We start from the raw sequence: 26630 nt of genomic DNA on the forward strand, positions 1-26630 counted from the left end.
CGATGCCATGTCTGTTCGATCCTCGCTTGTTGGTGAGACGAGAACATCGCAGACCCCGAACTACTAGTATGACAGAGCCGATAGGTAGCGACACGTTGTGGGATCATTGCTTGGTTGTGTCACCATTGGAGGGATCACAGAATCGATTTAGAAGAACTGACACTTATACAGAAAGCTTGGATGTTGCTCAAGCCACCAAGGACGCAGCAGATAAAATCCTGGGTTCGATGCGCACTCACATCTTCACAGGCCCGCTGGTCATGTAAGAGATTGAGGCTTTTTGAGCGAAGAAATCGGCTTTGAGGGCGGGTCAATGCCCGGCAAAGCGCCAGCAAAGTTATGGATAAATCCTTTGTTCAAGCCATCTCCAGCTCGATGAGGCAGTCAAGACTCTGTGGATGTCGCCAAATTCCTGTCATCTTCAAGCCCGCACCCTCGTACATTTTGCGATGCTCCTCCTCGGTCCGGTGACGCGCTCCAAGAACGGCCATGAGCTCCCAGTCAAGAGACGCTACCTTTGGTTAGAACAGAGACCGCATGGGATGAGTACCTGAACGACTTACTCTGCGCCCAATGCGCGCCCTGGCTCGGAACGACATAGTCATTGATAAGAACCTTGGAATAGCCTTTCTTCATTGCGGGGACAATGGCTTTCAAGATATCCGTGTTGACCTGATCATTCCAGTCTTGGATAATGGAATGCAGATAATATGCACGGGCGCCTTTGATCGGCTGCTCAGTCATGAAATCGTGACCCATCTTGTCGGCACCTGGACCGAGCTTCGCGAGCTGGACGATCTCGGGGCGATCTTGCAGAAGCAGTGGGCCAGGTAGCTTTCCCTCGAAGGCTACGCGCAAACCTTCAATGTCGTGGCCGGAGCCGCCGCCAACGTCGACTAGGAATGGCTCGTCTTTGTCGGCTCCGTGGACCAGGCGCTCTTGGACGGGGTAGTAGTCTTTTTCAAACCACCGGGGTCGACCTTTGCTCCAGGAATCCATCATGCTAGCAAAACGACGTCCCATTTCGGGGTGTTGCTCAAAATACTCAAAGTAATGGCTTCCCTTGCAGTTGTAGCAGTGCTGAAAGGGCGCATCAAGGCCAGAGTCGGGGCATTTCCAGGCGCGCTGCTCAAAGTACGACTTCATGCAGTTGTGCACGGGTTGCATGGTCTCAGCTATGTACTTGATCGAGTCCTGGTAGGAGTGCTGGGCAAAGGCAGTAGAGGTGGGCGTGTTGGCAAAGATGCCGGGCCCAGTCTCGCGAACGGTATGCATGGCCGCAAGATGGCGCAGCATGCGCCCGACTATGACAGGGTCAACATTGTTGTCGCACTTGGTTGCGATTTCATCGATGGACGCGCCCGTGTCAGGGATACTCTGCATGGCCTGGAACATGTTGACTTCTGTAGCCATCCACAAGACGTTGAGATGGGCAGGCTGGGCCCACAGCAGATCGAGCATGGTCTCAGAGGGGTGGCTGATCTCTGCAATGAGGCCTTTGCACGCATCCAGCAGCTCTTTGCGCGCGCCGGGGCTGCCATTGCGGAAGTCGTTGCTCAGAGTGGCGACATTGTCGAGGAGCGCCAGCGCAGCTGGTGATGGCGTCGGATCGGCGGCCATGGTAACGTCTAGTCAGACCAGTGCGGTGGGAATTTGATCTAGGAGAGGAGGGAACGCCTGTTCGATGGTGTGTAACGAGTGGTTGGCCTCGGGCCTCTTCCCCTCGCAACCCCTCAGCCCTCGCGCGGGCGGATGTTTGCCGAGAGGGACGGGCTGTGGGCTCTGATGCATGCAGGCAAGCGATAGCGACGGCGAGCTTGGAGGAAGGATGCATCAGGCGCAGGCGTCATGATATCCTGGGGCCACCGCCGTTAGGACGCTCTGGTTCCTCGATGCATCCTCGCACGTCTCCTCCCCGTCCTGCCGCACGCTCACCAGCCTCTCCACCCGCCGCCCGGCTAGCCCCCTGTGCGGCCCGTTTTTTGTCACCGAGATTGCCTGTTTGGCTCGTAGGCGATTACGAGGCAGCGCTGCAACCGTCCTCGATTAGCAGCCGTGTACCATGTCGACACGCCATGTCGAGGCGCATTCCCCCCCGCACGCCGCCGAAGCTGTGCGCGCTTCGTCGCAGTCGCCGGCCCACCCTGCTGCCGCCATAGACTCTGGCATCGATGTAGGCTCGTCATCCGAGTTTGACCAGGACAACAGCGCCGCCGGCCTCGCGCTCGTCGCTCACGACGACACGAGCGAGGCGTCGACGGATGAAGGGTAAATTGGCCGCGCTGACAGCATCCCGCGGCATCGCACCTCTTGTTAACGTCGTGTGCACAGCTATGCCGACTCTGACGCCTCATCGTTCCTCTCGTCGATCCTCTCCGAAGTGCGCCGTGGGGTGGAAATCGAAGGCCGTCTGTACCCCAGCTACGGTAAGCATGCCTATGGCATGCCCATGGACGAAAAGGAGCTCGATCGCAACGATCTCCAGCACCACAAGTACACCCTCTTGCTCCGCGACCGCCTCTTTGTCGCGCCCGTGCCAGAATCGACGTTTGAAGACGCAAACTGTCGCGTCCTCGACCTGGGCACTGGCACCGGCATCTGGGCCATCGACATGGCGGACAAGTACCCCAATGCAGAGATCCTGGGTGTAGACATTGCAGCCACACAGCCGTCCTTTGTTCCACCAAACTGCATCTTTGAGATTGACGACGTCGAAGAAGACTGGCCCTATCGACCTGCCCATTTCGACTTTATCCACGGCCGCGACCTCATGACAGCTATTCGTGACTGGCCCCGTGTGATTGCACAGGCCTATGCGCACCTCAAACCAGGCGGCTGGATACAGCTGGCCAGCACCATACCTGGACCGCTCACAGACGACAACACGATACCCGAGAACAGTGGTTACGTGGAAACAGCCCGAGTGTACTTTGAAATTGCGGAGAAGATGGGGGCGCCACTCGCAGCGCCACGCGACTGGAGTACGCAGATGAAACAAGTCGGCTTCACCAATGTCCAAGACGAGATATACAAATTGCCCATGGGCCCCTGGCCTCGATCAAAGCGGCTGCGAACTGTTGGTAAGCTGGAGCAGATTATGATTCTTGAAGGCGGGTTTGAGGCGTACATGCTGCGCGGATACACACAGGTATTGGGTGGCAAGGTAGAGGATTTGCAGATTATTCTTGCTCTGGCGAAAAGGGAGGTGAGGGATCCGTCGATTCATACTTATGTGCAGTTTCATGTTACATATGGCCAGAAGCCCCTGTAGGTGTAGTGATTGGATTTTCAACCATGACACGAATCAATAGTTTTGTGGCCACCAAAGCTGAACGACTATCCACACTATTTACAGCAGTAGACTACGCAGAGCAAAGTCTCCACGGACATGTATTGACAGGGAGGCCCTTGCATAACAGACCGGGGAAGACATACTTTAGGCGCTAGTTGCAAAACGGACTAGCGCATGTCCCTCTGTCTCGGGAGCTTTCCGCGCTGACAGCATCCGTCCATCCATGCATCCGTCCATCCATGGAGAGAGCCACGGCCACACAGGACATACACACATACACATCACCCAGATCCCATCTTACATAAGTACGATTCTCATAGTTACCACTGTGAAACAATCAGATTTGTAATCAGCCATATCCCATTGTCACCCTTGAGCCCTGCACCTATCGTCAGCCCAAAACCACCCCACTCCCGCCTCTACCAACCCTCACTTCTTATTTACTGACATTTAGCAAGAAAGAGCACCGCACCAAGCCCTCCACTCTATTCAAAACCAATCTCTTCTTTCTTTGCTTCAAGTCTGCTTCGACTCCGTTGCATCCGCACCGCCAAGTAGTGTATTCGCGCTCAATTGAGGCAGTTTCCAGGACCTATACCCGATTTGGCAGCGCATATTCAGAGCACCCTGTTGGAGACAGCCAGTCTGTCCGACAAAGAGACGCGTCTTTTGGGTTATCGATTGCGTGAGAATCACACATGATGTGGGGCACTTTGACGCTGAAGCTTTCGAGCTTTCTTCTTCTCTCTCTCCCCTCCGTCTATTCAGTTTGTGCCTCAGAACAGCAACCATTTGAATTCGGCGAAATGTCTACACCACAGTACACGCTTCCTCCGCTCCCCTATGCATACGATGTTAGTATTGCCATCATCGCCCGTCCTACTACCCCGCACCAGTCGTACTCATAGCTTCACAGGCATTGGAGCCGCACATTTCTGCTCAGATCATGGAGCTGCACCATAGCAAGCACCATCAGACGTACATCACCAATCTGAATGGTCTACTCAAGACCCAGGCAGAAGCTGTCTCGACCCTCGACATCACATCTCAGGTTTCGATCCAGCAAGGCATCAAGTTCAACGCTGGCGGCCACATCAACCATTCCCTCTTCTGGCAGAACCTTGCTCCAGCCAGTTCTAATGAGGCCAAGAGCTCCGCTGCACCCCAGCTCATCAAGCAGATCAAGGCCACTTGGGGCGATGAAGACAAGTTCAAGGAGGCCTTCAACACTGCTCTGCTGGGCATCCAGGGCAGTGGTTGGGGCTGGCTCGTCAAGACCGAAGTTGGCAAGGAGCAGCGACTCTCCATTGTGACGACCAAGGATCAGGATCCTGTTGTAGGCAAGGGCGAGACTCCCATCTTTGGTGTCGACATGGTATGTTGACATTGCGCTTGGACATGTTGGTGAATGTGTGACTGACATGACATAGTGGGAACATGCATACTATCTGCAGTACCAGAATGGTAAGGCAGCCTATGTGAAGAACATCTGGAACGTGATCAATTGGAAGACGGCCGAGGAACGGTACTTGGGATCGCGCGCCGACGCGTTCAGTGTGCTCAAAGCGTCGATCTGATTTTAACGCAACTATCGTGTATTGAGAAAATAAAGTGTTGAGGACATCACAGTGTCTCGATGTGTACTCACACGACCTGTTCTGGTTAAAAAGTGATTCCATAGCACCGTGCTGGTTGCGCTCAGTCCGCCTCGGTCCAATCGGGTACTCCCGAAACAAACTTGCTCAAAGAAACTGCCTCATTCACACTCACATGTTTGGCCCTTCTTGGCTAATAAAACAATCGACGCACAATCTCCAAAGCGACGTCATTTTATGAGTACCTAAAAGTCTCCATGATTTCCGCTTTTTTTACTTCCATTCTTACTATCGCATCTCTCCATTAACACACACACACTCTCTCTCTCTCAACCATCTCATCCACTCACCAAGTAAAAAACACTACTCGAAACACCCAACACCCAACATGTGCAACGGAGAATCCACACGCGTAACCCAGGGCGGCTCCATCGCCGTCTTACATCCAACCCCACCCTCTCCCCTCCGCCGCACACGCTCATCCTCTTCTTCCTTCTCCTCCACATCTAGCTCCTCAGACGACGAAACACAACAAGAAGAAATCCTGCTCTACTTCACCAACCCCCTCTCAAAAACATCCGGCACAAACGTTGAAATGGCTGGCTTCGGCCAACAATCTACACATGCAGCGTGGGTCGTAATACAGTACGTTTTGCCTTTCCACATTACACTGCTATGATTTGCTAACGCAAATGTAGTCGCGACGGCGATCTCTCATCATCTTCTTCGCCCCAAGCATCCAACGCATTCTGCTCCTTCCCAATCAAATCGCAAAACGGGCGGTGGCAACTCGAACGCAAACTCGAGCTGGGTGTTGGCGAAAGGGGCATTATCGGGAGGAGAGTGTCGGTGTTGAGTGGGGCGAGGGAAGTGCTTGCGCAGGGTGTGATTGGGTGGAACTGATGCGGTATGGGGACTACGAGTATCATTGGGTGTTTTTTTTGGATTGAATAGGTGAATGCATTAAGACGGCGTTTTCTGGCATTTTTTGGATGGGACATGGAAGAGTTTTGGGTAGATGGATTATTTGAATGAATTACTATTTTGTTAAGAGTACTATTTTGTGGTTGACAGATGAAATAAAGAAAACCCCGACTAAGTGGGCTGGCCTACCAAGATATTAGTGTCTTTGCGATATTATACTATAATTGAATTGCAAATAAAGACTAGACCGAATGCTTACACCAATTCTGCATCTACTATACTTGGATAAAGGAGAAGTATGACAAAACTAACGTGCATCCATCCGTAATGGAACAGCCACCGTAATGGAACAAAACATATGTACTTCAACTTCGGACTACGATAATGATTCACTAGCTTCTTAACCCTCATTGTTACTCGCTACAGTATACACATGTCCTATTTCCAAACGACCTCCGGCTAAACAACTATAAAAACACGCTTATGTAGATGCTACTCTGGCTCAATTAGCTTGGTGGCTTGGGAAGGGAGTTAAATAGGTAATCAGCTCTGGCGGAATGGAAAGCAGCGCAAGCCATTCTGATCCCTGAATCTTGTGGGGCTCTATATGGAATTTAGATCCAACATCGCGCATTGGAAACAGCATGGTTCTTGTCGCAGGATGTATCCAACCAGATAGCTCGATTGGACCTTCGGAAAACTGAATACAAAGGCTGTACGGTATTGTCTCGGCTGTGCTGACTCGAGCTATGAAAATGTCCTAATGGCATCGATTCTGATGGACTCGTACTCTCTCTTGTGCATCGCCTGTCATGTATGTTACCTTCTACATATGCGGTCTAGTGTTTCACACAGAAGTGAATTTACCTAGGTTGTCAAAGAGAGATATGAACGGGCTAGGCTCCAGCGATCTATCGTTCCAATCCAGGTGTTTTCGAACTTTGGTTGGGTTAATCCAATAATCGTAGCCCATCGAATAGTGGCCCTTTGCCACGAAGCCCACGTTTCCATCATGGTAAGTGAATGAGCTTCTATGTTGGACCCGGTATAGTGATGGTGGCACTGGCTCGATAGCATTCATACTCGCACGGAGTGTGTCTTCGCAAAAGGTCAGCAAGACTCGAGATAAGCCAGAACTGACAACAAGGCAGGAGCAGGGCACGCGGGGCAGATGCCAAGAGCTTAAGGACTACTTAATAAGCCGGAAGAGCTTCTCGGGTTGCATTTCAAGAAGCCAAAAGCGGTTTGAAATGAACACAAAATTATCGAAAATGACTGTTAGGCCTGCTGATGTTTGTAAATTGACAGTGGTAAGGGCGCAAGTACAGAAGTTGGCGAATGCGGCTTTGCCCATCTCATAGTGTTCTTCTCTTGAGTACAATCTATAAAAATTAATTTGTATAGTCAGATTTTATTATCCCTGAGTTTCTGAATGCTAGTGAGTGAGTAGCAACTTAGCTATAATTTTCAGCTGTATTTGCACTGCTCGGCAAGGCCGCTATTTTTCGGTTTCGTTAGTTGTAGTATAAGCGGGATGACACTGCATTTCGCTACTAGTCGCTGTACAGTAACTATATCCAAAAGCCTGTATATCGCTCGAGACGGTGGCCGAAAGAGAGATTTAGGATAGATATAAGAGTATTGATAGCTCCAAGTCTCCAGGTCACGTGCAAGCCAAGGCCTCGGCCAAAATGTCGATCAAAAGCGCATCTTGCCAGATGCGAACTCTTCACTTTGCACACGCATTTTTGCAGTTCCAAGTGTTCAGAAAGAAAATAATGGTTATTACACAGGTACAATAACGAGTTACATATCTGCGCGCCTCCTCTCGCCATGGCTGCCGAGTCTGCCGAAACGGCGCCTTCCCTACCTTATCACGAACCAGATATCATCACAATCCTCATCCTCACTTCCTTCCTGCTGTTACTGAACGTCATCAATTCCGTATTTGACAAATTTCTCTACTGTGGTCTCCTCGGTCAAATCGCAGTCGGCATTGCATGGGGCACTCCAGGCGCGAAGATACTTTCGTCGAATGTCGAAGATGCGGTGGTGCAGTTGGGATATCTAGGGTTGCTATTACTTGTGTTTGAAGGTATAACAGATTTTTTCCTTTGGTTTCTTGCTTTTGGCGCGTTTTCCAGACTTCCAGACGTCCTGTTGCACATGCTAAGTCATATGGATAGGTGGCCTACATACCTCGTTCCAATCGCTAAAAGCGAATCTGCTATTATCATCTGGTGTCGCGTTGACGGGAATCGCCTTGCCAGTGGGTTTGTCGTATACCCTCCAAGGCTTACTCGACGCGACGCCGTTGCAAGCTTTTGCTGCGGGAGCAGCATTGTGTTCAACCAGCCTTGGCACTACGTTCACGGTTCTAGCGTCGAGCGGTTTATCGTCGTCCAGATTGGGCGTTGTGCTGACGAGTGCGGCTATGATGGATGATGTTGTGGGACTCGTCATGGTGCAGGTGATTTCTAACTTGGGTGGAAGCAACTTTAGTTGGGTTGTTGTTGTGCGCCCGGTTCTTGTGTCAGTAGCATTTGCGCTGACTGTACCTGTTGCTTGCCTCTTCATTGCGAGACCGGTTACTCTACGGCTTAATAAGTACCGTGAAGCTCACCCAAACGAGGCCCTGGATAAGCTTTTGCGGAAGCCTCAGACAGCCTTTGTGCTGCATACTCTACTCTTGGTTGGCCTGATCGTTGGTGCGACGTATGCTGGGACTTCGAACCTATTCGCCGCGTACATCGCTGGAGCAAGCATCAGCTGGTGGGACTCTGAAGTGGCTCATCCTGTTGTCAAGACGACAGTACATGGGGCTGCAGCTGTTGGTGAACAGAGTACAGTACCTACCGATCCTTCTCCAGAGCCGTCGAACGGCTCACAAGGCTCTGATAATATCCAAAACTCTACGCAAAGTACATCTACCCTCAAAGCCAAAAAAGAGCACAAGACTCCATCGGAAACACAGCCTGTTGAAGCATCGAGTACATGTAATGGCGATGAAGACACATCTGGATCCACCATTTATCACCGATACTACTACCCCGCTGTCTCCAAGATCCTCCAGCCCTTTTTCTTCGCCTCCATCGGCTTCTCCATCCCAATCACCCGCATGTTCAGAGGCGCCATCGTGTGGCGCGGTTTCGTCTACACTATTTTGATGCTCCTTGGCAAGATCGCTTGCGGCTTCTGGCTCGTCCGGTTCTCTATCGCACCAGCTAAAGGTAATGTTAGCCGTGTATTATCCAAACTTAAACAGCTGTATGTTCCGCATTTCTGGTCCAGAAGCACGAGCGCAGCAACGCCTGGGCCGAACAGCGCAAGAGAACCGACCACAAGCACATCAACGCGCGCTTCACCGAACCCGCCAAAACCGTTTTCACTTCATCCTCCCCTCATCATCGCTCTTGCAATGTGCTCACGCGGTGAGATTGGGTTCCTCATATCCGGTGTTGCGGAATCGAAAGGCATCTTTTCCTCACCCAATGACGTCTCGACTGACTCGTCAAATATCTTTCTTGTGGTGACGTGGGCGATTGTTCTTTGTACGATTATCGGCCCCTTGGGTGTTGGGATGTTGGTTCGGAGGGTGAAGACGCTGGAGGAGCGCAAGAATCGAGTGCATCAGGGGAGTGGGAGGGATGTGCTTGGTGTTTGGGGTATGCAGTGAGAGACGAGGGTAGGGCGGTTCACTGTTAAGCAGTACATGTAAACATGGGGTTCTTTTTTGGATATATACATCACTTGTGTGTGGAAAAAGTTCGGAGTAGGATCTTCCTAAGCATGTGTACATGGCATTTTCTTGGTATGGTAACGCAACAGATTCCAAGGGCAATGATATGAATATCAACTGATTTTACCCAAAAATGCTCTCTGTCGTTAGATGAATATTCCATCCCCTTTGGAGTTTTCTGGGGATCTTCACAGTGAAAGGATACCCATACTTGATTATCAACGCGTGATCACTCCTGTCACGTGTGTTCACTTTCATAGCACTCACCATAGCACATTCACTCAATCCGAAATTGCCTTAGCAACAATTTCCCATGCGCCATATAAACATACTTCCTGCTCAACATTCTGTCAGCTTCTTTCCCGCCTCAGCTCAAGTCACTCGTTTCTGCAAGACCAACTGAGCAACACTCCTTCGGCAGTCACTACCTATCACAGTCTCGAACCCACACTCAAAATGAAAACACTCTCTTTACTCCTCCTCTGTATTTCCTTTGTTTTCCTCTCATCCGCCTCCCTCATCACCAACCCAACCAACCTAACCGCGCGCTCTCCCCCTCAAATCCCCACCAACGAGCGCCGCGGCATCGCCTATAACAACGCCAAACTACTGTCTCTCTTTGCCCAACCCGGCTCACACATCACATGGCGCTACAACTGGGACTCTTCAACCGCTTCATCCCCGACCACTTTCGACTTCACCCCCATGCTGCACTCTGTGCGCTCCGACCACACAAAAGTCTGGAAAACCAACGTCGAAGCCATAGTGGAGAAGAACTGGGAAAAGGGTCGAGCAACGTGGGTATTGGGCTTTAATGAGCCGGATAATTGCATGTATGTCTCCTTTCCCCCCTTTCCTCTTTCCCCAACGACGCCTTCCGATAGTAGGGAAAATGAGACTGACAAGTGCAATACACAGACCCAACACAGGTGGTTCCTGCATCGACATCGCAACCACAGTTGCAGCGTGGAAACAGTACCTGCAGCCACTTGCTGCGTCCAATCGTAATGTGTACCTTGGTTCTCCGGCTGTTACGAATGCGCGGGCAACTGATACTTCGGGGCTGGGCTGGTTAGCGCGGTTCCTACGCGAGTGCACTGGGTGTAGTGTTGATTTTGTGAATATTCACTGGTACTACGTCCTTCCCCCAACCCCTCCCTAACCTTCCCACGGCTAGTAACACCCCGTGTGCGCAGGTACGGCGTCGCCAACGTGCATTCCTTCAAAGCGCACATCGATGCAACGAGAAAGGTGGCGCAGGGCCGACCGATTTGGATTACGGAATTCAAGCCTGAAGGGACGGTGGAGCAGATTCGCCGGTTTCTCGAGGAGGTGATGCCTTGGATGGATGAGAGCCCGGATGTGCATCGGTATGCGTATTTCATGGCAACACCTGGGGAGGGGTTCTTGGTTGATGGAAATGGGGGAGCGTTGAGTGAGATAGGGAGGACATTTGCTTTCTTCCATAGGCACTGAATATGTAGTAGTGATGGAGATGGTGGATTAGATGGATGTGAGCTATAGTATGCGGGATACACGGAAGTGGTATAGGTCGGATGTTCGGGAGACTCATTATCGATTTATGGGTAGCCTACCACATTGTATCAAAAAAGTTCAAAAAAGTTCGAACCAAATGGAGAAATGTATTTGAGCAAGGCCATATGTCCAATGTTGCATGCCTTCCTACACCACGTGCACATTCATCCCCCCGGCGTCCAAGGCTGACCAATAGCTTTTCTAAATCCACCCTCGAACACATCAATTGTCTCATTCATACCCATCCCACTCGCAATGGCCAGCTGCAACATGATCCTCGCCTGAATCGGATGTACGAACCCGGACTTAGCGAAACTGGGTCTGAGCGCCGGACTCGATGGGCCATATGGACTTCTTGTCCCGACTACAATCTGCAAGCCCTTTTCCAACGCTTCCGATATTTGATCTTGACCACTCGGAATACCTCCGTTACCCGTCCCTGCAATTACTACGCCCTGAGCGCCATTCGCTTGTGCACCGAGTACAAGTTTGCCGTCGAATTCGCGAGCCGCATAAAGAATATCAACTTTGGGCAGACGGGGAAATGTTGCATATGACGATACAGTGTTGATATCAAAGTAGTGCTTGAACAGCGGTTGACTTGGTGAATTGTAAAAAACAGGCAAACTGTTTATGAACAAGCCCAAGTCGCCGCCGGCATTTGCACCAAAAGCATCGGGATTCGTAGAATGCAGCTTCGTAACCCAGTAGCCGGGGATGATGCGCGCGTTGAAAGCAACCATGACGCCTCGACCACGTGAGGCAGGGCTTGCAGCCAGCATGACGGCGTCGAAGAAGTTTGCGTCGCCTTCATAGGAGAGGTGTGTAAAAGGGCGCATGCTACCTGTGGCGACGATGGGCTTGCCGCAATTTACGAGGCTGTCCATTAGGAAAGCAGTTTCCTCGAGGGAATTGGTCCCATGGGTAAATACAGCGCCTAGGATGTCGCTGTCGGGAGAGCAGAGAGCATCGTGTGTGAAGCGTGTCATGTTCATGACAAGGGCGTCGTTGGTGCCGGTGGACCCATTGCCTTGAGTCGTCCAATTCGATACGGCGAGTTGTGTGTGATTAAGTAGGTACGGGTTCCGAGCGATGATGTCTTCTCCTGTTATGCCGATTTGTCCGTATTGAGTGTCATCTAGAGCGCCGTAGATGGATCCTCCTGATATAGTTCCTCCCGTGAACAGGATGCTGTTGTATGTTATTAGTGGGAGTCATAGTCTCAGAGGTGAGTGTACGCACAGAACTTTGGGTAAGGAACTATTTCCACCAAGCCATGTTAAGCCAAGGCGTTCGCTCGCTGTACTTGTCTGGCGCCGTGCAATGGGCTCGGCAGTTGCGGGCACAACATCGAGGATAGCACTGAGAGCAGCAGCAGCAGCAACCAGACCGAGGAGATGCATTGTTCACAATGACAAGACCTTCTCAACGGACCAGTATTGTTGGATTCGAAGTCAAACTTTATATGTTCCTATGCTTATTCCACAAACTCGGTCATATTCACCAGTTCGGCCGAATTTCCGCAATGATCCAATGCCACACTATCGGTGACGGGTAATCGTGTGTCGTAAGGATTGAGAACGACATTGTGCATACGGAGTATTGGCGCTATGGTGAATGGGGAAGGTGTATGTATCGTTGTGAGAGGACGCTGATAAAAGCCGTTATCGTGCTTGCGTTGGAGTGTTTGGAGGAGCGAGGCTACTACGCTGCAAGCCCCACGTATGCCAAGAGCGGGGACCATCACGGCTACCGAGTGGCTGGATGCTGCATCGTGTCAGTTGGGACAGTCTTTGTGTTAACGAATCAAGTTTTGGGGAAACATTGTAAAAATTGACCTCTTTTAGGTTGACATGACTAGGTCAAGTTGATAATGTATGTAGGCGTCTCGTCATGATGTATTCGCGCTCAAAACTTTCTCGGCGTCCATACACGGTGCCAAGACCCCCGCCCACGTGACTTGCCCATCTGACCAAAAATAAAAAAGCAAGCTCAAAAACATACGACAGCGGGGATTCGCTAGTGGTCACCCACCTAACTACTAATCCGCCGGTAAACTGCTTATATATGCCAGATCGGACGGGATGGCTAGCTCTCAGTTTCCAATGGTCGTATGTACCAGTAAGAACGGCATTAAAACATTAAATCCGTGGTTTTACGATTAGGGCCAGGGTTAGGGCTAGGGTTAGGTTTAGGGTTGGGGTAAAGAACTCTGAGAAGACTCACGTGATGCTATCAATACGCCATAGGCTGAACCGTAGTGCCGATTGAACACAACCCTCCGCTCACCGCGAAGCATTTCAAAAAGGCTGCGAATAGATTAACAATAAAAAATAACACATCCTTCCAGTATCACGATTACTTGAGGCGATAGATCTGGGGTTCGCTTCTCACAACTATATGATACATGTTCAGAAAGGGATTAATGTCTCTCGTAAGAATTGTTTCTGCGAGCACCAAATAACTTGGTGAAATTACATCTCGACAACATCATGCAATATTGTCCTTGCACTCGATATTGGACTGCAACCAGACACAGACATAGATAATTGATCTCTTCGTCGGAGGGTATATTGACCATATAATACACAACTCTTGTACATTGGCTACATCTTGCCTCCAGTAAGCTCCTCGGCAAGCTTCTTGACTCGCTCCTTGGCGAGACCAACACCTTCGCCGCCCTTGAGTTTCTGCAGCATATCGCCCACGCCTTCGGGCATGGGTCCGTGCCATGGGCTGAGCCCCTCGTTGCCCGCATGTCTTGGGCCCATGTTGCCTCTCATATCCCAGCCCATGGGCGACTCCTCTGTGCCAAAAGCCTTGTCAATGGCTTCGTCCAGTTGTTGTTCGTCTACAATAAATTCGCGCGCATTGGTGTATAGGTCGTGAAGACGCGATGCGCGCATGGCGTCCACTTTGGCTATTCGTCGTTGGTAGGCTCTGCTGCGGGCTTTGGAGATGTCTGTTCGCGGGGGCAGGTTGTCTGTGAGGAAGTCGCGGATGCCCTTGGAAACGGAGTTCTCGGTCAAGATGTCGACTTCGCGGCGGGGTGCCATGGCCAGCTCGCGCCTCTTCGCTCCAATGGCCTGGATCTTGGCCATGTACTGTGCCTCTGACGTGACTTTTCTCTCGTGCAGCTGCTTGACACCCTCCTTCAAGTTTTCTCTCCTCTTGTCCGCCAGCCGTTGCTTGTACAACCGGTATTCGGCATCTCTGCTATATGGACCTGGCACTTTTACTTCCTTGGGCTCTCGCGCCGTCTTTCCCAGGAAAACGTCTGATTCCTTGGGGTGCTTATTCCTCGTTTTGAATATGTCACGTGGAATGGGCAGGTGACCTTTTACCGTGGGTTTGGTCGGGTAGGTGGGCTGCAATGGCTTGGGGACTTCGACATAATTTGGAGATTGCGGGCCGAGGGCGAGTGATCGTGGTGTAGAGGAAAATGTGCGACTGCCCAGGCTCGCACCGGACCCATTGAGGACTACGGCGGGTGAAGGAGACGTCCAGGCAAAGCGGACGGGTATCCGCGGCGGCATTGCGATCGTGGTGAGGGAGCCAAAGCAATGCGGAGGTGCGGGCGTGGTGTTGGTCAGTCTGGCTGTCTTCGAAAATGTCGGTGCCAAGCCGGCTTAGCCCCACCCAGACTAGCTCCGCCTCTCAAAAAAAGTTGCCCATCCCCATGTTCGCGACCTTCCTTCACTCTTCGCCCTTCCACCTCTTGTCAATCCCCCCAAAGGAAGCAGAGCCAACATGGGAGTCCACAAGAAAGAGAAGAGCCGCCGCGAGCGCGAGGGCAAGGCGCACGATGGCATGGCCAATGTCAAGGTCAAGGGCACCAATTTTTATCGGTATGTATACATCCACACTGCGATGCGCCCCGTAGATGCTAACAGCTTACAGCGATGCGAAAAAAGTAAAAGTACTCAAGCGCCTTACAGATGGCAAGGCCGAGCGCAATGCCAAGGGAGACATCACAAAGGCCGCCGTCTACCAGAGCCGTGATGCGCCCGTCGCCCGCGTAGAGCCCAATCGCAAGTGGTTCAACAACACACGAGTGATATCTCAAGATGCCCTCGAGAGCTTCCGGTCCGCTGTTCAGGCCCAGGCCGCCGACCCCAGCACATATCTCATGAAGCGCAACAAGCTGCCTATGAGCCTGATCGAGACGCCCGGCCAAATTCCTGGTCTGAAGCAGCACGCGGCCAAGATTGCCGTCGACAGCCAGCCCTTTTCAGAGACATTTGGTCCCAAGGCCCAGCGGAAGCGACCCAAGCTTGACTTCAGCTCCATTGAGGATCTTGCCGGCCGAACCGACAGCATGCACGAAAACTACGTCGAGCGCCTTGAGCAGGCCAAGCTGCTGTCAGGTACCTCCGGCGAAGAAAAGGAAGGCGACAATGACAATCCCAATGGTGAGCTTACATCTGCTCGAGAGTTCATATTCATGAAGGGAACCTCGAAGCGCATTTGGAACGAACTCTACAAGGTAAGAGTCTTCACCCAACGTGGTCCTAGCTCCTGCTGACCCTTCTCTTCTCAGGTCATTGACTCCTCCGATGTCATCTTGCACGTCCTAGACGCCAGAGATCCAGACGGTACACGGTGTCGGTCCGTTGAGAAATACATTCGCACAGAAGCCCCTCACAAGCACCTGGTCTTCGTTCTTAACAAGGTCGACCTAGTACCCTCCAAAGTAGCTGTAAGTCTCTTCCCCACAACACCTCCCTTCCACCATCCACACCCTCCTTAAGTCAAGGACCTTTTCCTCTGCAATGATTATGGTTCTGTTACAAGTTGGGAAGAGCAAAAGTGGCTCGCCGGCCCAGGATCGTCTTGATTGCGGGTCGATTGGCAACCGTCTTGGTTGTCAATCAATAGAGTCACGCGTGATTTGTTTGAGTTGAGGATCGTCTCTGCACTAGCAGCTTCATGGCGGTACTCTTAGTAATATTTCACACATTCCATTGTCGATACACACAACTTGCTGTTTCATCAATGGACAAAGCTAACACCGCTTAGGCCGCATGGGTACGCCATCTGAGTCGTGAATTCCCAACACTTGGTATGTTTTATTGTTGCTATGCTATGTATTTGATTCATGAACTAACCACAAGCGCAGCTTTCCACGCCTCAATCAACAACAGCTTCGGCAAGGGATCTCTCATCGCTCTTCTCCGTCAGTTCAGCTCTCTTCACAGCGACCGTAAGCAAATTTCGGTCGGCATGGTTGGTTATCCAAACACTGGAAAATCATCCATCATCAATACTCTTCGAAAGAAGAAGGTGTGCGTTGTCGCGCCTATTGCTGGTGAGACCAAGGTGTGGCAATACATCACTTTGATGAAGCGCATCTACATGATCGACTGTCCGGGTATTGTCCCACCGAACCAAAACGACACAGACGAAGATCTTCTACTGCGTGGTAGTGTTCGTGTAGAGAACGTCGAGTACCCGGCGCAGTATATCGAGGCTGTCTTGAGGAGGGTTCAACCAAAACACCTCCAAAGGACTTACGACATAAAGGAGAAAGACTACGAGAATGATGCTGTACGGTTCTTGGAAGTATTGTGCCGAAAGAGTGGCCGTCTGCTAAAGGGAGGCGAGGCTGACATTGACGGTGCTGCCAAGATGGTTCTCAATGACTGGATAAGAGGAAAACTCCCCTGGTTTACTCCACCACCATTCAAGGAGGGCGAAGAGACTGGACCTGTCAATGAGAAGCGTGACGGCAAACTTGGCGAGATGAGCAAAAAGCGCAAGCGTGACGGCGAAAGCCAGGCTACCGGAAGTGTAGCAGCGACCATCGACGCAAGCAGTGCAGCTCAAGACAAGATCGACGATGATGACGACGATGAGTTTGGCAGCTTCAGCGAGGATGATGTGGAAGATGATGATGATGACGAAGAATCGGAAGATGAAGAGGGTGGTGCCGCAATCGAGGGTGCCGAGGACGACGCAAGCGAAGATGATGAAGCTGTTGAGCAAGAGCTCGCTGCCATATCAGAAGCGCTCACAAAAGCAAAGAAGCGTCAACGGAAAACATGATGACCATTAAAAGAAGAATAGTTTTGATTCAAATGATACCCCAATATTACGATGCATCATCACAATGCACAGACCAAGTTCATCGATTTCATCCTCGGCCCTCGGAAAGCGTGAGTTCACGCGCAGTCACGGGTGGTAGTCTTTCTATTGAGAAATGAAGTGTACTCATTCAAACGTAGTCTGCTGTTGAAAGCGCTGATATCACGAGACAATCAATGAAACAAGGTTTACGCTACGCACTCGGGCCGACTACAAACCGGTATCACGTCGATGAAGGAGTGTTTACTCCAAAACAAAGACCCTTCTTTGTTCTCAGCAAATATCCAGGTACCTCTCGATGATATCATACAAATCAGTATAAAATTACTCTTCGATCCGAAAGCCTCGTACACTCTACCGACATGGCAGCACTTGGTATCTCACAATGGCTTCATCTCACCGGACACTAGTGCTCCGTGTGAGCTTTCCTCATGACAAATCTATGTTTGCTGTCCCAAGCTGATTGGTTTTAGTAGTACCCTGCGTGCTGGCGTCTTTTTCTCACGTGCTGAACATGTTCAATATCATCTTTGTAGTCGCTTGAGTAGGGCAAACAGAAAGTGTCCCCATGTGGGGCACACAAGTGTCCGATACAACTACCGTAATACACGTAGTGTTCTGCTGTGGGGCAGGGTAATACGTAAGCCGCACCCTTCCGGTACATATATCAAATACACTATGACCCCTTCATCCGTTAAACCAACTGCAGTATGGATAAGTCCAGCTCTCTAGTCGAACTTGCACAAAAGATTCTTGAAGAGGCAGAGAAAGTGGAAGCTAGTGGCAATGGCGAGGGGTCCACTGAAGCTCTATTTGAAGCAACGCAGGAGTTGCAAACGTCTCTACTGACAGCACCGAAGCTACTTGAACAACACCAAATTCGCTGCCAATGTCTCGCTGGGTTGAAATGGCTGGCGAGATTTGAAATCTTCAATCATGTTCCCGCTGATCTCAGTCCTATTGCCTATAAGGACCTCGCGGCCAAAGCGAATGTGCCTGTCAGGCGGCTGCAGTCAGTCGTGCGGCTGGTCATGACGGACGGGATTTTTTTCGAACCCTCACCAACTCAAATTGCACACACCCAGCTATCAGCAACATTCGCAAGGGATAGCGCTCTTCTAGATTGGTCTTCCTTCATATTGACTTACCAAGCTCCTGTGGCATATCAATTTACCGAAGCAACAGCGAAATGGCCCAACTCAGTAGACAAAAACGAGACAGCGTTCAGCCTGGCCTTTAACACCGACTCAACTTTTTTTGAGTACTTGGAAGCCCATCCGGACATGACCAAGGCCTTCGCAGGTTACATGCGTGGGTTGCAACGAAGCGGAAGCGGCAATGTCCAGCACATTGTCGATGGCTTCGACTGGGCCAGCCTGGGCGAAGCAAATATAGTCGACGTTGGCGGATCGACTGCACACGCATCCATTGCACTAGCCTCCGCCTTCCCAAGCCTCCACTTCACTGTCCAGGATCTCCCCGAGGTAGTCGAAGAAGGCAAAGCCAAACTACCCCATCTCGCCAACGCCTCTATAGCCTCACGCATCAACTTCTCAGTCCACGACTTCCTTACACCCCAACAACTCCAACCCGACGGTCCCAAACCTGATATCTACTTCCTCCGCAGAATCTTACACAACTGGCCCGACCACAAGGCCAGCGAAATTCTCAACCACCTCGCCGTCGCCCTACGCGATAGTGGTAACCCCCGCGCCCGCATCCTTGTCATGGAATCGATTTTACCTCTCCCCGGCACCCTTCCTCGCTCCAAAGATGCCTATTTGCGCGTGCGCGATCTGACCATGAACCAGCTGTTTAATAGCAGGGAGCGCGAGTTAGAGGAGTGGAAAGACCTGTTTGCGAGTACGGAGCCGAAGTTGGAACTTAGGGCGTGGAAGGAGCCGACTGGGAGTAATATGGCGGTTATGGAGGTGGCGTTGGTTTGAGGAAAATGATTATTGGAGGGAGTGGTGGTGTTTTAGAGTAGGGCTGGTATGAGAGTAGAAATGTTGGTAGTTTGATGCTGAGACTTGTTGTGTGTGAACCAATTGTCGTGTATAGAACAAGAAGAAAAGAACTTTCTAATTGCTTGAGAATATAGAAGGACAAATTTTCATCCATTGTTCTGCGGAGATGGTCGGCCAGATCATCCGTCCATGCGAGTTCTATTCTTGCCATGCGAACAGGTTTTCTTCCTGTGAACAACGACTGAAGCTTCAATTTCCTAGAATACTTCCATAGTAGACGAGCAAAAACCTGTTGCAAGCAGTCTTTCAGTGAACCACGGTTTCAAAGCAAGGGTGATCGCCCCAAATATGCATTATTGGGCAATGGCCTTATATCTATCATAGAAAGAAGTCTCGCGGCCAGTCGTGTGGCGCTCTCCATTTTTTGCTGCGCTTTATCTGGCGTCAAACATCTATCAACCGCCAGTTGCAGAATCGCCCTTATCTCATCTTTGGTATTCGTGGTCTCGATATCTTTAACAATGGTTATGATGTTTTGGTGAGCTGCTGCCAAGAGTTGCTGATCGCTGCTTATCATCAGACTGCATTTCTTGGTGTAGTATGAAAAGTATGACTTCCAGTCAGGGTCATCCTATCGCGATTTGACTGTTAAGGCACTATTTTCTCAAATTTTGTGGGTGATATCCTTACGTGCAGGTCCTGGAATTTGATTCTTGAGAAGATCATTCAAAGGCATTGTGCATGCACAACCAAGTAAGCCTTTCTGGTGTGTCGAGGCGCTGCAAGATTCCTGTCACACGGTTCAAAGTTATATCACATAACTGTCTCACAAATACTACGGGACACTTCCGATACACTTGTTAATGATCCCGAAAGTGAAGATGGCGACTTAGAGATTCCGGGGTATGCAGATGGCGAATACGAAACGGGACCACACGTTGAGATGGCATCTCGGGGCAGTGTGAGCTCTGTACAGATGAGTTGAGTAAGCATCTTGAAACATTCCAAAGCCCTTCATTCTCCTCTCGTAATACAGATTTACATACTGCTTTGGCCGTTTCAAGAGACTCACATACCACAAACTTCTTCCAACCTAAGCGGGTAGGGGTGGGAGCGTTTTCCGAAATAATTGTTGAATCCCGAGAATATCGTTTACTCAACATCTTCGGAGAGACTGTAGAATTCTCGGTGGACCAGGATTGGGCCTTGATGATGATAACTAATCATAAATTCCGTGATGATTTGTTTGCTTTGCTTCAACCGTGGAGCATAACGCACATACCTGAAATTGCCCCCGCCATCATAACCACCAGGGTAATATGTTTTGCATCCACGTCTCACTGTCTCAGTAAACCTTTGGAGATCCCCGCCTACATGTGGTTACCCAAATCTACTAGATTCCAAAATATGTATTCGAGGACGGAAATAAAATCATCCAACCCAGCAATTGTGGTGCAAGAGTAAACGATACTGTCACGGGTCTAAAGTATAGTTATGTAGTTGCGTCTACTGACGACTCGACCGTTGCTTTCATAAAGCCCGCACACGAGGTCATGGACAGTATCACGACTAGAATTGGTCAATAGCATCGATCCTGGTCATATCTATCAATTTCCCTTACTGTACGAATGGCTGGATTCCTTTACGAAACAAAGACAGCATCATCATCCAAGAACGCCGCAGCTCAGACCATATCTCTCTGTGGCAGGAGCCAGTGGGTGGGCACTGCTATCGTATATTTTTTCCCTAGAAGATGCAGTGTTTCACAAAGCATCCTTGGGCGTTTCCTTATTGAACATAGTTGGCAGTTTCCTTGTGCTTAACGGCATGCGGTTCCTTCGTATCAATCTTCTGAGTCATCCAAGACGTGGAAATATCGCCCAAAGTGGCGTTTTGATCTCTGTTTTCATCGGAAATTGCACCATCGCAGCTATCAGAGCTTTCAAAGTGAACGTCATAACTCCCTGTATCTTATTCTTCTGCTGGTGGTGGAGATTTGTCTTGAGACTTCCTCGGGCCAGAGAATTTGCCCTGTTTATTCGCACCAAGATTACTCTATCACTCATGGACTTCTTCCAGCTGTTTTTGCCATTTTATGGAACACCTCGTTTCAGATTTTCAATCTATGCACAAAATTTGTTTTTGCTACTCGCGTTAGCTTTCGCTGTTATCAACTTTATATGTTCGGGATGGCCCTTCGTATTCTTCGAAGGAATGGCTTACACAACTCCTGCTTGGATTACTTGTATGATTATTTGTCAATATGTCCTTTTCTGTGACGGAGGGCTCGACAACTCACCTGACGAGGAGTCGGAATATACCTTGCAAATCAAGACATGAAAGGTGTCTTTCGGCAGCTTTTCTCATCTTTTCATCTTCTGTGAAAGTTACAATGATTAAGGGTTTTCACAGCTTCCTTCTCTAATAACAACAACAAACCTGATTATTTTGCTCTTGGTCCCTTAAAGCCCAGAAAACTTCCTTTATAATGTCTTTATAAGCTTTTATCAATTCCAAAGTAACTACAACTATCTGACTCCAGAGACTCAGTGAAGTCCGAAAATGAAAACGATCACGAAAATCATGTAACATATTCTCCGCCCAGTATGACATCACTATGAACCCACCATGCTTGGCTGATATTGAACGACGCCTTGTCCTCTCACGAACTCCTCACCCACGGACCAAGGAATTCAAGTAGAATGGACTTTGGGCTGAATCGTGGATGGAAAATCACTCGCGATATAGACAGCCGCACGCTCCCTGACCCTGCCGCGGAATTCTAGAAACCTAGTCTTTCACTCGTTGTAAAAACCGAGGCATTCTAGTATTTAGGCAGAATGAAAAAGTTGCACTAATAACCCACGTTGGAGACTCCACACAAGCGGCTTGTTAGTCCGACATAGTCGGGACATGGAGACCCGCGGAGCGGCAGATGAACGCTTTCCAATCTATTCCCGCGCCACACGTTGCTTGCGAAAGCTTGGTTCCTGCAGTTGAGCCTCAAAGCTTGTCTTTCCCGGGACTACAGATCTGAATACGGAGCATTTGATAGCAAGCTGGAAAGAACAATCTCATGAGGTGTAGGCTCGCCAATTTCTAACGATATGGCTGCCGTGGCACAGATGGATCAATTCATCCGTGTCCGCTTAGCAAACAACGGGGCCCCACTGAAGGCAACCCGCCATTATACCCACTCTCCACGCTCTGATCCAATGTTACGCGTCCTCTCCACTAGTTTCGGGTTGTCTCCATCTCGCACGAAACATGCATCTATTGCTGATTTCCGATAACTCCGACGCGAGCATCGCCCCCACAGCAAGAATCAAGCATTGGTGCGACTGAGGTTAACCGTTTTGTTTATCCGTCATGAACAATCGACGGCTTTCGAGTCAAGTATGCGGTGACGGCGAGGCAAATTCGGATTGCATATGTAGTATCGGTTCTCCAGGACAACTATATCACCGGGTTTCCACAGTTCAGGACTTGGGATGGACTACTGAAGGACTAATTGATCTTGCGCGCCCCTTTCTTGCAAGTCTAGAATATCTCTCTCGGTATTCGATACCAGCCTTTGATACGTCAGCCATTCAAAATCCCTCAACATGGCTCCTGTCGGTGGTGGTGGCGGTGATATCCAGGTAGCGGCTTTGGCACGTCGAAAGGCCCTCGCTGGCGCATCCGGACCCATGGCCCTGGTAAAGAACGCAAAAGTGTCCGGTATTGCATGCTTTGCTTGCTTGGGAGGCTTGCTATATGGATACAATCAGGGTGTCTTTTCTGGTGTTCTTACCATGAATGCTTTCAAGAGGCGTGAGCAGCTGAGGATACTTTTCAAGTTGCAATAGTCTATGCTAATGATTCCTAGATATGGGCGATTACATCAAAGATCCACAGACGCTGGAATGGAACTCTTCCAAACAAGGCTGGCTGGTTTCTATTCTCGAACTCGGAGCTTGGTTCGGAACCATGTACTCTGGTTTTCTTGCTGAGATCCTGTCGCAGAAATGGGCCATTCTGATCAACGTTGCCATATTCATCGTCGGTGTTATCGTACAATGCACAGCTATCACAGGAATCGGACACAGCGCTATCCTGGGTGGTCGCTTTGTTACGGGTATGGGCGTAGGCTCTTTGTCCATGATTGTGCCGATGTATAACGCGGAGATTGCTCCACCAGAGGTACGCGGTGCGCTTGTTGGACTCCAGCAATTGAGTATCACACTGGGAATTATGGTCTCGTTTCGGATCGACTATGGCACCAACTACATCGGCGGAACCGGAGCCGGACAAAAGGATTCTGCATGGCTCATCCCTCTTGCTTTGCAACTGGCTCCCGCTGTCCTTCTCGGTGTCGGTATGCTCTTCATGTCTTTCTCTCCACGTTGGCTCGTCCACCACAATCGCGAAGACGAGGCCCGCCGTGTGCTCGCTCAGCTGCGTGGCCTTTCCCAGGACGATGAGCTTATTGAGCTCGAGTACGCCGAGATCCGCGCTCAGAGTTTGTTTGAGAAGAAGTCGCTTGCAGAAAACTTCCCCCACCTCCAGGATATGAGTGCGGCGTCAATCTTCAAACTTCAGTTTGTGGCAATTGGAAGCCTATTTACAACAAAGGGCATGTTCAAGCGCGTCGTCATCTCAGTGCTTACCATGTTGTTCCAACAATGGACGGGAATTAATGCAATCTTGTACTATGCGCCGACCATCTTCGGTGATCTGGGGTTGTCATGTAATTCTGTTAGTTTACTGGCTACTGGCGTTGTGGGCATTGCCATGTTTGTTGCAACCAGTAAGTTGACGAGCCATATATAACTCAACCCCAATACATGATGCTAATAGATAAATAGTCCCAGCAGTTCTGTATGTCGACACGCTTGGCCGCAAACCAGTGCTTATCAGTGGAGCTATCGGTATGGCTGCTTGCCACTTCATCATCTCTGGCATTGTAGCCAGTTTTGAAAACGACTGGCCACACCATCAAGGTGCGGGCTGGGCTGCATGTGCCATGGTCTGGCTGTTTGTTGTCTTCTTTGGTTATTCGTGGGGTCCTTGCTCGTGGATTGTCATGGCAGAGATTTGGCCCCTGGCAAACCGCCCATACGGTATTGCTCTTGGCGCGTCTTCTAACTGGTGAGTGAAGTTGTCGTCCCATTAGCGGCCTTCATGGCTCGAGATACTTACGTTGTTGCAGGATGAACAACTTCATTGTCGGTCAAGTAACACCAGATATGCTTACGCACCTGCGTTATGGCACTTATATCTTCTTTGGTATCTTCACTGCTGTGGGCGCTGCTTTCATCTTCTTCTTTTTCCCGGAGACAAGGGGATTGTCGCTGGTAAGTTGGAAGCTCAAATAAGTCAACAAAATGCGATGCTAATGAATATTCTAGGAAGAGATGGATCATCTCTTTGGATCAGTCGGCACTGCGCAGCGCGAAAAGGAACGTTGGAATGAGGTCTATCGTGAGGTTGGGCTTGCAGAGCTCCTGGAGCGCTGTGGTCTGGTGGATCAGACTGCTGATTCGGGTGCATCGATAGAAAAGGAACTGCCGAGCTATAATGACAAACTTGAGAAGGATAAGCCGGCGTTTCATGAGTTGGCGTAGAATTCTGTGTAAGGATGGATGGGACCGTAGTAAAAAAACACTAAATGTGGTCGTGCAAAGCACTGCTCTAGTCATAACCAGAGCTGCATTTTGCATCCTTGAGGTCGTTGCTATTGCTTGGCTACAGTCCATATTTCATGCTCTATGCATGGAAGCTGCTGAACCCATCGTCATGGTAGACATCTCAGTGTCTACTTGCGCAAGCCTCGCGTAGTCTGTCTCTTGATTCTCTCATTAACCTTGAGAACAGGCGTACTCACTCTCTTCGCAAGTACAACAGGTTTCCTCGCCACAACAACCGCGCCATCCCTGCTTTTTCTTTCTTGCTCCTCCCTTTCGGCGACCGTCTGGTCCCGAATCCTCTCCGCAACCTCCTCCCATACGCCGGGAACTTTGCTCTTCATCGTATACAACCTACCCTCTTTGACATAAAACTTGAACCGAGGCTCGTTGATTACGTCCAGCACCCTCTTCATGATACCCTTCTCCCTTTGCCTCTGCGCCCATGCCTCCGTCTTGGGCAACTCAATATTTGCAAGGCGGAATCGGCGCTGTGGCAGGGCACGTAGTTCATGTAGGAAAGCGGTGGTGTGTTTGCGGAAGGGGAAGATGCGGAGAGTGACGAACTCGAGTTTGGTGTTTGCAGTTGCAAGGGGGTTCTTACGCAAGGTGCTGGCGAAGCGAATGAGGTCATGGCGGGAACGCCGAGCGTGTTCAGGGATTTGGAGGAAGATTTGGTGGACGAAGGGGGCGGTGAGGTAGGCGAGGGTTAGGGTGGGGATGGTGCCAAGGACGCCGACTGAGTGGGATTGTTAGATGTTGGTTGGGTATGGGCGGTGTAATGGAAAAGAAAGATGGAAGGTGAGGAGTTGGAATGCCAATCGAACATATGCCCTTTAAGGTGTCGCGGAGTTGCATGACTGGTAAGGATCGTAGTGAGGATGCAAAATAAGGAAACATATTTTGAGAAACTGAAGGCTACTGTAAAGATGAACTGAGAGAGAAATAGATGTGACCGGAAATCATTGGAGAAATCTTCGAAAAGATAGTCGCGGGATGAACACCAAACAAAGTCATATGACATTCCGAGGGGTGAATGGGAATGTATGAGATGAAAGCAAAAGGAAAAACACTCACCCAAGATGGCCTGCATCTTTCTCAATCGCGGGTCAGGTTGATTTTCATTGTTCCATAACGGGGGTACGCCGAAAACTAAAGTGGTACCGAACTGCAGCAAGGCCATTGCTTTCCAGAAGGAGATCCATGTGGTGCGTGCGTCGCCTGCATCATAGATGAGTAGTCTAGATGGATATCCTATTTTGGTTGTCAGTTCATGGCAAGAGGGATCTGAAGAAGGTGATTTCCACGCACTCCGATCTTTCTCCGCGGTTTTGGCTCCTTCTTTTGCTGATTTCCCAAAGAAGCGCAGATTTGGAGAAGTGGAAAATTTCCTTTGACAGCCCTGGCATACGAAGCTGAAGCTGTGTATCTTGATCACCGGCTGTCTACCTCTTGATAATGGTGCAGCGCTTCTGATAGCAGCTGCAAAGACGAATAGACGTGGCTGCATGTCGAGTGGGAGTGGGTGGGTGGTGAGTAGAAGATGGGTTTTACAATTGTATTTCAATCGCTGAATAATGTTCCCTGCAGTATGCAAATATCTGGCGCGTAATATTTCAATGGCTGCTGTACATGGTGTTGGTCGCGTGTCGGGTGCAATTGGCCAATGACGAAAACGCACGAGGGGGTGAATGTGTATCGAGTTTTGCAGATGTCGCGGTGTCACGTGGGTCGGCGACACGGAACAAGTTCTGCCGAGCGCCGAGAGGCGGCGGTGCGTGTGTCAGGGTCTGGGCGGGAGACAAGGAGAAGCCACGATTCCTCTAT

General features: G+C 50.2%; 12 protein-coding genes across 12 annotated transcripts; 8 read left to right on the top strand and 4 right to left on the bottom strand.

Moving 5' to 3' along the window:
• Positions 1 to 356: 356 nt before the first annotated feature.
• COCVIDRAFT_29923 (hypothetical protein) lies at positions 357 to 1620 on the bottom strand (the record flags this gene model as incomplete). The annotated part of the gene is made up of 2 exons (XM_014697263.1): positions 357 to 511; positions 564 to 1620. The coding sequence occupies 2 exons, from the start codon at positions 1618 to 1620 to the stop codon at positions 357 to 359; spliced, it is 1212 nt and encodes a 403-aa protein (XP_014552749.1).
• A 442-nt stretch (positions 1621 to 2062) lies between these two features.
• Positions 2063 to 3271, top strand: COCVIDRAFT_29924 (hypothetical protein; the record flags this gene model as incomplete). The annotated part of the gene is made up of 2 exons (XM_014697264.1): positions 2063 to 2268; positions 2332 to 3271. 2 exons carry the CDS (start codon positions 2063 to 2065, stop codon positions 3269 to 3271), a joined length of 1146 nt encoding a protein of 381 aa, XP_014552750.1.
• An 827-nt stretch (positions 3272 to 4098) lies between these two features.
• COCVIDRAFT_29925 (hypothetical protein) lies at positions 4099 to 4869 on the top strand (the record flags this gene model as incomplete). Its single annotated transcript, XM_014697265.1, has 3 exons — positions 4099 to 4146; positions 4209 to 4667; positions 4723 to 4869. The coding sequence occupies 3 exons, from the start codon at positions 4099 to 4101 to the stop codon at positions 4867 to 4869; spliced, it is 654 nt and encodes a 217-aa protein (XP_014552751.1).
• Positions 4870 to 5275: 406 nt separating this feature from the next.
• COCVIDRAFT_41134 (hypothetical protein) lies at positions 5276 to 5790 on the top strand (the record flags this gene model as incomplete). Its single annotated transcript, XM_014697266.1, has 2 exons — positions 5276 to 5532; positions 5586 to 5790. 2 exons carry the CDS (start codon positions 5276 to 5278, stop codon positions 5788 to 5790), a joined length of 462 nt encoding a protein of 153 aa, XP_014552752.1.
• Positions 5791 to 7644: 1854 nt separating this feature from the next.
• On the top strand, positions 7645 to 9487 carry COCVIDRAFT_109547 (hypothetical protein; the record flags this gene model as incomplete). The annotated part of the gene is made up of 2 exons (XM_014697267.1): positions 7645 to 7906; positions 7998 to 9487. 2 exons carry the CDS (start codon positions 7645 to 7647, stop codon positions 9485 to 9487), a joined length of 1752 nt encoding a protein of 583 aa, XP_014552753.1.
• A 519-nt stretch (positions 9488 to 10006) lies between these two features.
• On the top strand, positions 10007 to 11026 carry COCVIDRAFT_41136 (glycoside hydrolase family 128 protein; the record flags this gene model as incomplete). The annotated part of the gene is made up of 3 exons (XM_014697268.1): positions 10007 to 10383; positions 10469 to 10681; positions 10747 to 11026. The coding sequence occupies 3 exons, from the start codon at positions 10007 to 10009 to the stop codon at positions 11024 to 11026; spliced, it is 870 nt and encodes a 289-aa protein (XP_014552754.1).
• Positions 11027 to 11250: 224 nt separating this feature from the next.
• COCVIDRAFT_41137 (hypothetical protein) lies at positions 11251 to 12489 on the bottom strand (the record flags this gene model as incomplete). The annotated part of the gene is made up of 2 exons (XM_014697269.1): positions 11251 to 12277; positions 12329 to 12489. The coding sequence occupies 2 exons, from the start codon at positions 12487 to 12489 to the stop codon at positions 11251 to 11253; spliced, it is 1188 nt and encodes a 395-aa protein (XP_014552755.1).
• A 1203-nt stretch (positions 12490 to 13692) lies between these two features.
• COCVIDRAFT_19247 (hypothetical protein) lies at positions 13693 to 14622 on the bottom strand (the record flags this gene model as incomplete). The annotated part of the gene is made up of 1 exon (XM_014697240.1): positions 13693 to 14622. One exon carries the CDS (start codon positions 14620 to 14622, stop codon positions 13693 to 13695), a length of 930 nt encoding a protein of 309 aa, XP_014552726.1.
• A 274-nt stretch (positions 14623 to 14896) lies between these two features.
• On the top strand, positions 14897 to 17131 carry COCVIDRAFT_19248 (hypothetical protein; the record flags this gene model as incomplete). The annotated part of the gene is made up of 5 exons (XM_014697241.1): positions 14897 to 14934; positions 14987 to 15572; positions 15627 to 15785; positions 16106 to 16148; positions 16206 to 17131. 5 exons carry the CDS (start codon positions 14897 to 14899, stop codon positions 17129 to 17131), a joined length of 1752 nt encoding a protein of 583 aa, XP_014552727.1.
• Positions 17132 to 17880: 749 nt separating this feature from the next.
• Positions 17881 to 19116, top strand: COCVIDRAFT_41140 (hypothetical protein; the record flags this gene model as incomplete). The annotated part of the gene is made up of 1 exon (XM_014697270.1): positions 17881 to 19116. The coding sequence occupies one exon, from the start codon at positions 17881 to 17883 to the stop codon at positions 19114 to 19116; it is 1236 nt and encodes a 411-aa protein (XP_014552756.1).
• A 3626-nt stretch (positions 19117 to 22742) lies between these two features.
• On the top strand, positions 22743 to 24743 carry COCVIDRAFT_29933 (hypothetical protein; the record flags this gene model as incomplete). The annotated part of the gene is made up of 5 exons (XM_014697271.1): positions 22743 to 22950; positions 23006 to 23926; positions 23985 to 24267; positions 24329 to 24473; positions 24528 to 24743. The coding sequence occupies 5 exons, from the start codon at positions 22743 to 22745 to the stop codon at positions 24741 to 24743; spliced, it is 1773 nt and encodes a 590-aa protein (XP_014552757.1).
• A 191-nt stretch (positions 24744 to 24934) lies between these two features.
• On the bottom strand, positions 24935 to 25986 carry COCVIDRAFT_109519 (hypothetical protein; the record flags this gene model as incomplete). Its single annotated transcript, XM_014697272.1, has 2 exons — positions 24935 to 25542; positions 25881 to 25986. The coding sequence occupies 2 exons, from the start codon at positions 25984 to 25986 to the stop codon at positions 24935 to 24937; spliced, it is 714 nt and encodes a 237-aa protein (XP_014552758.1).
• Between the last annotated feature and the right edge of the window lie 644 nt (positions 25987 to 26630).

Source organism: Bipolaris victoriae, assembly GCF_000527765.1.
Source record: "Bipolaris victoriae FI3 unplaced genomic scaffold scaffold_102, whole genome shotgun sequence".
In the NCBI taxonomy this organism is placed as follows: Eukaryota; Fungi; Ascomycota; class Dothideomycetes; order Pleosporales; family Pleosporaceae; genus Bipolaris; species Bipolaris victoriae.